We start from the raw sequence: 12,655 nt of genomic DNA, 5'->3' as shown, positions 1-12,655 counted from the left end.
TGATCATACCTGCTCGAAGTAGTCTCTCTACTTCTTCTTGGATAATGACATTCCTTTCTGGTGCAAACTTCCTCCTTTTTTGATGGATTGGTTTGATAGACCTGTCAATGCCAAGTTTGTGAGTAATAATATCCTTAGATATACCTGTCATATCTTCATGTTTCCAAGCAAAGGTAGATTTTCTTCTTTTGAGGAAGGATATCATGTCTTCTTTCATCTTGCCAAGGATCCCTGATCCGATATAGATTTTTGATTCAGGATCACTAGGATCCAAGAGGATCTCATCTACATCTTGTTCCCTTGCCTCCAAGACATTCCTTGGAGGATACTGTAATTGCTATTGCTCCCTTGGCTTCGAGGTTGGCTTCATAGATGAGGTATAACAATCCTTAGCCTCCTGCTGGTCACTATCGATCTTGATTATTCCCCATGGGCTAGGGAGCTTCACACATTGATGGTAGGTAGATGGGACTGCTTTCATATCATGTATCCAAGGCCTGCCAAGGATAACGTTGCAACAAGATAAACAGTCAATAACACAAAATTTTTGGTAATTATGTAATCCTTCCACGTAGATTGGGAGTTTGATGTCCCCCAGAGTTTTCTTCGTCTCCCCACTGAATCCTACAAGCACGGAGGATCTTTGTGTGATGTCTGATTCTGGGATTCCCATCTTCTTCAGGACATCAAGCTGGATAATGTTCACTGAGCTCCCTCCATCAATAAGGATCCTGCGGACAAAATGGTTAGAGATAAAGAGAGTGATAACTAAACTATCATGGTGAGGATCCTGAATGTTGATGCGATCATCCTCGTCAAATGTTATTATCTTCCCTTCTGAGACACTTGATGTTCTAATAGGCCTTTCTCCATTATCCATTTTTGATTCTTTTGCATGTCTTTTGGCCGCCGAGAAGGATGTACCACAGATGTCTGATCCTCCGGATATAAAGTTGATCACTTGTGCATTTGCCGGAGGTGCTGGAGCTTTTTCGGGGATCCTTTCAGGATCCTGGGTCCTTTGCTTTTTTCTCCCCAATAACTCTTTTAGATGCCCTTTGCTTAGCAGGTATCCGATTTCTTTTCTTAAGGCTATGCAATCTTCAGTTAGATGCCCGAAATCCTCATGGTATGCACACCATTTTGACTTGTCTTTAGTCCCGGATGGTTTATCATTCTTCCTGGGCCACCTAGCTTTTTCACCTAAATTCTGCATTGCAAGGATTAGTTCATGATTATCAACGGAAAAACAATATTCTGAGATTGGAGGATATCCTTCATCATCCTCTTCTTGGTCAACAGCATGCACATTCTTGTTCTCATTTCTATGGTAGGATTTGAACTTGTTGCTCTTGAAGGAGGATCCTTGCTTATCTTGTTTTGAGGATCCTACTTGTCTCTCCTGGATCCTCTTGTCATCCTCTAGCCGGATAAACCTGAGTGCTCGAGTTCTTACTTCATCTAAATTCCTGCATGGTGTCATAACAAGATCATCATAGAAATAATGAATCCTTAAGCAGTCCCATTTTGAAGGCTTCAACAGCCGTAGCCATATCCAAGTTGGGAATGTCCAAGGATTCTTTACTAAATTTAGTTATATAATCCCTTAATGATTCATTATGATTTTGAGTTATCCTGTACAAATCACTAGTTAATTTTTCAAATTTTCTGCTACAAGAGAATTGGTTATTGAATAAATTAACTAAATTGGCAAATGAAGTAATAGAGTAAGGGGGAAGACTTAGCAGCCACTTAAGAGCTGATCCAGTAAGAGTGGATCCAAATCCTTTACATAGGCATGCTTCCTTCAATTTTTCTGGGATAGGATTGATCTCCATCCTCTCCCTGTATTGTGCTATATGCTCCTCTGGATCCGTTGTGCCATCATACAACTTCATGGTAGGGATATGGAACCTTTTGGGTACCTCTGCATCACAAATTGGTGGTGCAAAACGGGATACCTTGTGGCTTCCATCCGCAATCTCTGGGATAGGCTTGACTACCCCTGGAACACTTGAGATCATATCTTTTAGCTTCTGCAACTCCCTGGCCATAGCATGATTGGTACCTGTATCCTGCATGAATCCATGGTTAGTGGTAGGATAATTGTTTAAAGTGTTACCTCCCATTGGGTTCAAGTTAGGGAATCCATATTGCTGGGGTTCTGGAACAACGGAGGGACCAGTGGAAGCAATGGTCTGCATTGGAATGAAGTCCCCTTGATGGACATCTAGACTTCCTGTTTGCAGATTTTTTAGGGATCCTGGTATCTGGAAGGATCCTGGTGTCTGGGATGATCCTGGAACAAAGGAGGATCCTTGAACCTGGGATGTTCCTGGAACAAAGGAGGATCCTTGAAACTGCTGTGTCTCCGGATAGGCTCCCAAATTCCTGAAGGATCCCATGTACTGAGGATAGGATCCTACAGGCTGAAAATGTGAGCCTGACGTCTGAGTCATTGCTGCCGAGTTGAGATGTGATCCTCTTGACTCCCCTATGATTTGCACGTCCGGGATCCCTGATGGCTGGGAAGTGATCATTGGAGTATCAAAACTCAAGGATTTGGGCATCAGTGGAGAATGATCCTCTGCCGCTTTCTTTTGTCTTTTGAGATCTCCAATTTCCCTGAGGATCCTTTCGTTAGTTTCATCTTGCCGCTGCATACGATCCTTCATCTGCAAAATTAAAGCAAATACATCACTAGTACTGGGAATAGAAGAATTCATAGCAGAAGAAGATAGAGGTTTAGAGAAAGTGGGAGTTGATCTCTTCTCAGTATTTTTCTGAGATCCTGCCGGTGGAGGAGGCAAGGTGATCTCTGATGAGGTGACTGCAGACATCGCCGTGGACGTGTTCTTCAATGATGAAGCCATGTAACTCTTTCAAACGATTTCGAACAAAAGATTTTCTTATGAATGAAGCACCAATTGCCCCACGGTGGGCGCCAAACTGTTTTGGTCAAAAATCACACAAGGATAATGTAACCAAACTTTATGTAAACGGGGTATGATGCCTGGTTAATTATGAAAGTAAAGGATCACTTCTGTGATAAAAGATGCAAAGACACAATGATTTATACGAGGAAAAAGCCCTTGATCAATGAATGATCTCCGGCATAAAAAACCTCGGGTGATGGCAACCACCGATCACCAACTTCAATATAACAAAAATATGATTACAACTTTGGATGATAATGAGCTGAGTACAAGGATCACTATTGCTTTTGGTGTCTAAGTGTGTGAGAGTTGTGTCGTATGTCGTGTGTGTTCTTCCGAATGAGGAAGAGGGGTATTTATACAAGTGTAGGTGACTTATTTTAGGTAAAATAACTAATTATCAGCTCATTACCCCTTTAGAAATAAAGACAATCTAGCCTAAATTGCTGCCCATGAATCAAGCCATGTTTCCATATCCTGTGCAACGTCTTTCTTCAATTAAGCTCTTGCCATAATTGTGAAGACGCGTCCCTGGATCATGATGCCTAGAGCATATCCTGCTAGATATTCCTGCAAAAATAACATTGCATTAAGCGAAGATGATCGTTAGTATGAGGATCCTATAATGTCCCATGATCCTGATCCTGAAGTCCTCCTGAGGATCACTGTCTGCCAAAGAAACAAGGATCACTGGTTAGGATCACGTGTAAGGATCACCTATAATAAAAATCCAGCCCTAACACTCCTTAGTATTCGGAGCAGAAGCAGTAATTCCAACGGAAATGGTGATACCTACTGCAAGATCTATCCTGCAGAATCCTGAACAGAATCCTGAAGCCTTATGTCAAGATTTGGATACCATAGACGAAAGAAGAGACGCAGCAAGGTTAAGGATGACAGCATATCAACAAAGAATATCCAGAGCATACAACAAGAATATAAGGACTAGGAGATTTCAAGTGGGTGATTGGGTGCTAAGGAAGGCTTTTCAGAATACTACTAATCCTGCCGATGGCAAGTTAGCTCCAAAATGGGAAGGACCATACGAAGTTGAATCAGAAGCAGGGAAAGGAGCATATAGACTCAAGAATATGGAAGGGGATATGCTACCAAGGTCTTGGAATGCTGTACACTTAAAGCTCTATTTCAAGTAAGAATAGAATTTAATTCCTATCTCAGAATGGTATGTATCCTATCTCTTTTAAATATATATGTTTATTATCTTGAACCCAATACTGACTTAGGCATCGGAGGGGTGTTAGCCAAGCTAACACCCACCTTAGTTTACAATTGTTTTGCAGAATATGCTCCAGGATATAGCTCCAGGATGTGTACTCAGGATAACTCAGAAGATTAGAGGATTGGCCCCCTCTCTCACGTTTAAGGGATACTGATCCCTTCACAGGTTTAAAGGTATTCACCTTTCTCCCGAATTGGGTTTAAACACCCCGCCTAGAGCGCAAGTTATTCAGGGATAGTTCAAGGTGGCGGGACAAGTCCATGTAAAAGTGGCTGACAATTTCGTTACTATTGGCTATATCCTGAATTCTAAAGGTATATGAGGATTGATCACCCTCTCTCACGAAAGGGTATTTTCATACTCTCTAAGGTTTAAAGGTTTTCACCTTTCTAAGTCTTGGAGTTTATACACTCCCGCCTGTAGCGCATGAAACTCAGGGTTTATCCCCAGTATACTAAGGGTTCATTTCAGGATATCAAGGGTTTTACCCTGAGGTATGTGGAATTCATTCGAGTCAAGAATATGAATACATTTGTGTTTCTATGTTAAGTACAGGGGACATACGTCATACTATTCTGAAGATGGATTTGAGTTTATAAGTGTGCACTGGGGACAAGCCTATAATGAGGAATTGAAATTGATTCACTAAGAATCTCTGGTATGATCTCTCCTTTTTACTTAGACAATTAATAGGTTGTATTTTGATATCTTTATCAGCATACCTTTCAGGATATCTACAGGGATATATCTGTAATATGTTCCCAAAAATGTTTGAACAAAACAATTTTCACAAGAGAAATTTATAACAATAATAATAAAGTCTAAGGAAGAGTTATATTATTAACATACCAAAAGATGTGCTCTTAGTTTCACCTAATAACAAGGCCCATCCACTAAGAGCACTAATAGTTCATTACCATATTTACCCAACAGTTGAAGGCTTCATCTCAAACCGAGACCCATCCACCTCCAACTGTTGTATTGTTCAAAATAAACCATACTAACTGATGACCAAGGGCTTCGTCCTGAAACTCAGGATCCCTCCACCTTTGGCCATCATATTGTCTACGTGCAGGAAATTAAAATTGTTTAACAGACAAGAAAAGTAAATTGTTCAACACATCAACCATCAAACCTAAAAAAAGTGGGCTCCGGCCTAGGCATCAATATCCATCATCGCCCACTCAGCTGCCCTCACACAGCGGCATCCTCTCCTGCTTTCCCCGGCTTCTCAGCACCAGCATCCTCTCCAGCATCCTGTCCAGCATCCTCACCAGCATCCGCTCCAGCATCCTTCTTGTCTCCAGCCTGATCTGCCACCTCTGCTGACTTGGAAGATTCACCGGCTTCAGATGGGAGTGGCACAGCCTTGCCTCCGAGCTCTTTCAGCTTGGCTACCCAGGATTCAATTGGCCAGGATGGACAAACAAGACCTGTCTCCTTGGCCTCATAGGCCATCTTGATGCGTGCTTGTAGCAGGGAGACAATAGCGGAAGTCTTGATTCCTTCCCGGAAATTGATCATGGCCTGATCGTGATCCATTTGCATGGCGGCCAATTTGAGCTCCGCATCCTGGGTGACCTTTTTCAGCTTATCCTCATAGTGCCGGCTCTTTGCCTCGGCGATGGCACCTTGGTCGGCAACAGTGGTTTCGAGCTGCTTAATCCTGGCTTCATGAAGGGCGACAGTACCACATGCATCGTTGTACAAGTGGAGCAAATGCTGGAGGCCCTGTGCATCAATAACAGGTACGAGTTAGAATCTATATATCTATAATGACCAAGATATCCTATCAGGATATCCTGTTAGGATATCCAGGCAGGATATGTGTGCAGGATATATATGCAGGGTATGCGTCAGGATATTACCTTGTTAAGGAAGGATGTCATCGGCTCTAAGGAATCGGTAAAGCTGAGATCGTCATAGGAGAACCCTCCTGAGCTTGGAGCACTGACCTCAAGGCCCTTTCTCTTTTTCGCTGTGGTAGCACGAGTCCTTGGGTTGGCCTTGGGAGCTGGAAGTGGCTTGGAGCTGGTGGCAGTAGGAGCCTCCTTCTTGACTAAGGTTGGAGTTGGATAGCTGTCGAGTTCGTCAAGGTCTAGATAGACTGGAACTTTGCTGGAATCTGCACACAGGGAGTAAAATTCTAAACTTTTCCTAAAGATATCAAATAAAAAACATGTGTCTACAGGATATCTTGCAGGATCCTTACCAGACATAGTTGCGCTTGAAAGAGGGCTTGGAGTTGCTGGAGATGGGTTGAAACTTCTCTCTGCTTCCGGAAGGAGCCTGATAGCGTCTATTCTTTTCTGAGAATCTGCAAGGGGAGGTGCTAGCTTCCTAAAATCAGCTGTACAAGAAAACGACAAAGTCAGTTCAGGATATAAAGCAGGATAACAAGCAGGATCGTCTTTAAACCCTAAATCCTACCCTTCTTCAACCAATGCACCGGATAATCCGCTCCACCAGGGATTGAATCTCTTTTTACGAAAAAGAATTTGGATTTCCATTCCTCTTCATTCCTGGTGGCTCGGAGGATTAGTGGGTCACTGGAAGTAGAATAAAACAAGAATCGACAAGAACCGTGGCACCTAAGTCGGTAGGCTAATGGGAGATCATGAACAGAGAGATCAGGGATGTGGTTGTTCTTGATTTGATCAAGAACGGACAAGACTCGCCAAAGCATTGGCATCGTTTGACTAAAACAGATTTTTGTGACGTCAAAGAACTCGGTGATAAATTCAGAAAAAGGAAATTGTAGCCCTGGAGTAAAGGGGAAAGCATTAAAACACAACCACTCGTCGGAAACCATGTCTGATCGGATTTCCCGATCAAACGGCCGGAACACTGTCCCTTTTGGGAAAATGCCGGAGGTTTTAAGGGCCGATAAGTGTGCACCATCGAAGGTGCAAATTTCTTTCTCCGGATCCTGGAGAATATTTTGGTGGATAAACGTGGGAGCGGAGTCGCCGGAACTAGACCTGGTCTGCCTTGTCATATTGTGGCCGGAATATTAGAGAGAATAAGAAAAGAAGTTGAGAGAGAAGTCTTTACCTTTTACTCTTTGGTAAAAGCTAAATGGAGATATACATGAGAAGATATAGGGAGCAATGAGTAAATATAGGCTGATCGGTTACAAGTAGTCACATCATGGGTCTTATCACTTAATTGCCTCGTTCTTCGGGAAAAAAATATAACCGTTAGTGACCAGGATACTTAACGGTAACATTTTTTCGGGACAATTGTTATGGGTGAAATTCTGAGCCCATATCCTGGAAAATATCTTGATATATATCTTGTTTATTGTATCTGTTTACATCCGGGATGCTGACTCAGGATATTAGTAACATCCTGAATGGTATCCTCAGGATCACTAACGGATTAAATGCAGGTAAGTGGGTTAGAAGCTAGCAACGTTCATGAAGACCTTTTCTACTGAAGACTCGGTCCAAGTCGTTCACAAGAGGCCGTTGAAGCCGCATTACTCGGTCTACAACGTTCGCATTGGAATATTCGGAGCATCCCATGTTTATACGAATTTTAGTTTGTAATTCGTTACTATAAATAGTGGGTATATCAGATCAACTAGGACATCACAATCACACTCTCTACACTCTCAACACTCGCTCTCTCGCAACTTTCACAAAATTCATTGTAACACTTAGCGATCTGATCTATATCCTGCACTGTATCCTGAAGTTTAAAGCAATAAGAAGAACTAGGCAGCTGCAATTGTCAGCTCCCGAGGTTTTATGCCGGCGATCTAGATTGATCAAGGGCTTTCCTCGTACATCTTGTGTCATTTACTTTACTTTGTTGCTCATTGTTTGATCGTAGATACAGCTCAATATCCTGAGCCGTATCCTGAACACTGTTTTTCCAAAGAACCTAACAAGCATATTTTCAACACACTTTTTAGCACACTACCTCACTTAACTAATTTGATCACTTAATTGCTTCGGTAATTTTTGACCAAAACAATACCTGCTCGGAGCAATTTCTCTACCTCTTCCTGGATAATGGCATTTCTTTCCGGTGCAAACTTCCTCCTTTTTTGATGGATTGGTTTGAATGACCTGTCAATGCCAAGTTTATGAGTGATAATATCCTTAGATATACCTGTCATATCCTCATGTTTCCATGCAAAAGTAGTTCTTCTCCTTTTGAGGAAGGATATGAGGTCTTCTTTCATTTTGCCAAGGATCCCTGATCCGATATAGATTTTGGATTCAGGATCACCAGGATCCATGAGGATCTCTACTACATCCTGCTCTCTTGCCTCCAAGACATCCCTTGGAGGATACTTTGATTGCTATTGCTCCCTTGACTTCGAGGCTGGTTTCATCGATGAAGTGTAACAGTTCTTAGCTTCCTGCTGATCACTATCAATATTCACTATTCCCCAGGGACTAGGGAGCTTCACACATTGATGGTAGGTGGATGGAACTGCCTTCATGTCATGTATCCAAGGCCTGCCAAGGATAACATTACAACAGGATAAACAGTCAATAACACAAAATTTTTGATAATTATGTAATCCTTCAACATAAATTGGGAGTTTGATGTCCCCTAGAGTATTCTTAGTCTCGCCACTGAATCCCACGAGCACAGAGGATCTCGGTATGATATCTGATTCGGGGATACCCATCTTCTTTAGAACATCAAGCTGGATAATGTTCACTGAACTTCCTCCGTCTATAAGGATCCTGCGGACAAAATGGTTAGAAATAAAAAGAGTGATAACCAAACCATCGTGATGAGGATCCTGGATATCAACACGATCATCCTCATCAAAGGTTATGACTTTTCCTTCGGAGACACTGGATGTTCGGACAGGCCTGTCTCCATTATCCATCTTGGTTTCCTTTGCATGTCTTTTAGCTGCTGAGAAGGATGTGCCACAAATGTCTGATCCTCCAGAAGTAAAGTTTATTACTTGTGCATCTGCTGGAGGGGCTGGAGCTTTCTCAGGGATCCTTTCAGGATCCTGAGTCCTTGACTTTTTTCTCCCCAATAATTCTTTCAAATGCCCCTTGCTCAACAAGTATCCAATTTCTTTTCTCAATGCAATGCATTCTTCTGTGAGATGCCCAAAATCTTCATGATATGCACACCACTTTGATTTATCTTTGGTTGCAGCTGGTCTGTCATTTTTTCTGGGCCATCTAGCTTTATCACCTAAATTCTGCATCGCAAGGATTAGTTCATTGTTATCAACAGAAAAACAATATTCAGAAATTGGAGGATAATCCTCATCATCCTCTTCTTGATCAACAGCATGCACGTTCTGGTTATCAGATTTGTTATAGGATCTGAACTTGTTGTTCTTGAATGAGGATCCTTGCTTTTCTTGTTTTGAGGATCCTGCTAATCTCTCCTGGATCCTTTTGTCATCCTCTAGCCGGATGAACCTGAGTGCCCGGGTTCTTACCTCATCTAGGTTCCTGCATGGTGTCATAACAAGAGCATCATAGAACAATGAATCCCTAAGTAATCCCATTTTAAAGGCCTCAACAGCCTTGGCTATATCCAGGTTGGGAATGTCTAAGGATTCTTTACTAAATTTGGTAATGTAATCCCTTATTGATTCATTATGACCCTGGGTTATCCTATATAAATCACTAGTTAAGCGTTCAAATTTTCTACTTCAAGAAAACTGACTATTAAATAGGTTAACTAGGTTAGCAAATGAGGTAATAGAGTAGGGGGGAAGACTTAGTAGCCATTTGAGAGCTGATCCAGTAAGAGTGGATCCAAATCCTTTGCACAGACATGCTTCCTTTAATCTTTCTGGGATTGGATTGATCTCCATCCTCTCCCGGTATTGTCCTACGTGTTCTTCAGGATCCGTTGAACCATCATATAACTTCATGGTTGGCACGTGGAACCTCTTGGGTATCTCAGCATCGCAGATTGGTGGTGCAAAACGAGATATCTTATGGATCCCATCTGCCATTTCCGGGATAGGTTTGACCACTCCTGGAACACTTGATATCATATCCTTTAACTTTTGCAATTCTCTGGCCATGGCATGGTTGATACCTGTATCCTGCATGAATCCATGGTTAGTGGTAAGAGAATTATTAAAAGTGTTACCTCCCAGCGGGTTCGAATTAGTAACTTCGGATGTGAACCCATATTGTTGAGACTCTGGAATGATCGAAGGACCAGTAGAAGCAATGGTCTGCATCGGAATAAAATCTCCTTGATGGACATCTGAACTTCCTGTTTGCAAACTCCTTAAGGATCCCGGCATCTGGAAGGATCCTTTAAACTGGGATGATCCTGGAACGAAGGAGGATCCTTGAACCTGGGATGATCCTGGAACAAAGGAGGATCCTTGAACCTGGGATGATCCTGGAACAAAGGAGGATCCTTGAACCTGGGATGATCCTGGAACAAAGGAGGATCCTTGAACCTGGGATGATCCTGGAACAAAGGAGGATCCTTGAACCTGGGATGATCCTGGAAACGGCCAGAACCCCTGAATCTGTTGTGCTCCTGAGTATCCTCCTGAACTCGTGAAGGATCCCATATGCTGAGGATAGGATCCTGTTGGCTGGAAATATGAACCTGATGCCTGAGTCATTGTTGTTGATCCGTAGTGCACTCCTTTTGGTCCTCCCACATATTGAACATCTGGAGCCACTAAAGGTTGAGAAGTTATCACCGGAGTATCAAAATTCAGAGATCTGGGCACCAGCGGGGAATGATCCTCTCTCGATTTCTTTTGTTTCTTGAGATCTCTGATTTCTTTGAGAATCCTTTCATTGTTCTTATTCTGCTGCTGTATATGCTCCTTCATCTGCAAAATCAAAGTAAACATGTCACTAGTAGTAGGAGTATAAGAAGCAGAAGAAGTTGGAGGTTTTGAGAAGATGGGAGTTGGTTTCTTCTCAGCATTTTTCTGAGATCCAGCAGGTGGTGGAGGCAAAGGTGGAATGCCCTGAGATGAATTGACCGCAGACATTGCAGTAGAAGTATTCTTTGATGATGAAGCCATATACTTGAATGCAATGAACCGGAATGATCACAAACAGAAAAACTTCTTAGGAATGAAGCACCAATTGCCCCACGGTGGGCGCCAAACTGTTTTGGTAAAAAATCTGATGAGGATAATGTAACCAAACTCTTAGTTACGTGGTATGATGCTTGAAATGAGGAACAATGATAAGGATCACTTAGATGTAATTTGCATAATTGACACAGAGATATATACGAGGAAAAAGCCCTTGATCAATGAATGATCTCCGGCATAAAAAAACCTCGGGTGATGGAAACTACCGATCACCAAGTTCAAATTAACCAACAAATGTTTACAACTTCGGATAATAACGAGCTAGGTACAAGGATCACTACGGTGTTACGTGCAAAAATGTGTAAAAACTGTTAAGTGTTTTGCTGAACGCTCAAGAGTGCAATTGTACGAGAGTGTGTAGCTAAAATTAGCTAAGTGTTCTAACTACTAGCTCGTTACCCCTTTAAAAATAGAAGTTAACTACGCTAACAAACTATCCGAAATTCGTGCCATGCTCCCACGTTCTCCACAACGTCCATTTTCAGTCAAACGTGTGCGAAATAGCCGTAGAATATTCCATGGTAACGTTGCCAAGACCAGGTCCAACTTGTTACTCCTGCAAAACAATACCAAATTCAAAGAGAACAATCGTTAGTATAAGGATCCTTAGGGTGATCCATGATCCTGATCCTAAAGCACTTCTGAGGATCACTATCTGTCACAGAAGTAAGGATCACTAATAGGATAACATGTGAGTATAACAACCCTCGGTAAAACCGACATCCTCATAATATTTCTGACACCCTAATATATATTGTAAATATATCAACTTGTCTTTATATGCACCCCGTATGTGAAAACCGAGCCCCAAGATAGATTATACTATATAAAATAAATAAAAACAATAATTATTAAGTTGAGGCGGGCCGCGTAGGGCCTCACCTCAAGTCTATGCGGGCCGCGCGAGTAGGAGAACCAGATATCGTCAAACCATAAGCCCAAGCGGGCCGCGTACCTATTCAGTTTAATTGATGCGGGCCGCGAGCGACCCAAATTGTGGCGTGACCCGGTGCGGCCACGTGTCATCATCGTGGCGAGTCTAGTAGATGAGCCGGACAAGCTAGTCCGTTGACTAGCATTGACGCGGGCCGCGTAGACCCGGCCCAAACTTCACGCGGGCCGCGAGGAAGTCCAATTACAGCCCTATATAAGAAGGCAACGGGCTTTCGGTTTTCGTCGCTCACAAACTTTCTTCTTTCTAAATTTCTGAAGTAGTATACACTATACCCGGGCATTATACCCCCTAAAATAGTGAGGTTCTGCTACGATGTAAGTATTATAACCCCTGGAGACGTATTAGATACGCTGCCCGATTGATCTAGGGTTCCGTAACGGCTGTCGTGGTTCTGCCCGACGTAGTCGTTGGAATGCCGTCTCGGGGAGGGTATTACTAATGTTAAA

At 42.5% G+C, this 12,655-nt stretch overlaps 1 protein-coding gene across 1 annotated transcript in view; it reads right to left on the bottom strand.

The window, feature by feature from the left end:
- Positions 1–4,854: 4,854 nt before the first annotated feature.
- LOC118480204 overlaps positions 4,855–12,655 on the bottom strand; it is a 46,213-nt gene continuing 38,412 nt past the window's right edge. The window contains exons 3-4 of the mRNA XM_035974927.1: positions 5,507–5,907; positions 4,855–4,924 (exon numbers count right to left, since the gene is read on the bottom strand). Coding sequence (XP_035830820.1) covers positions 4,855–4,924; positions 5,507–5,907 — 471 coding nt within the window. The remainder of the gene's footprint in view (positions 4,925–5,506; positions 5,908–12,655) is intronic.

This window comes from Helianthus annuus, chromosome 7 (genome assembly GCF_002127325.2).
Source record: "Helianthus annuus cultivar XRQ/B chromosome 7, HanXRQr2.0-SUNRISE, whole genome shotgun sequence".
NCBI classification, from domain to species: Eukaryota; Viridiplantae; Streptophyta; class Magnoliopsida; order Asterales; family Asteraceae; genus Helianthus; species Helianthus annuus.
The sequence above is the reverse complement of the archived record's forward strand: the minus strand, read 5'-3'. Positions and strand labels throughout refer to the sequence as shown.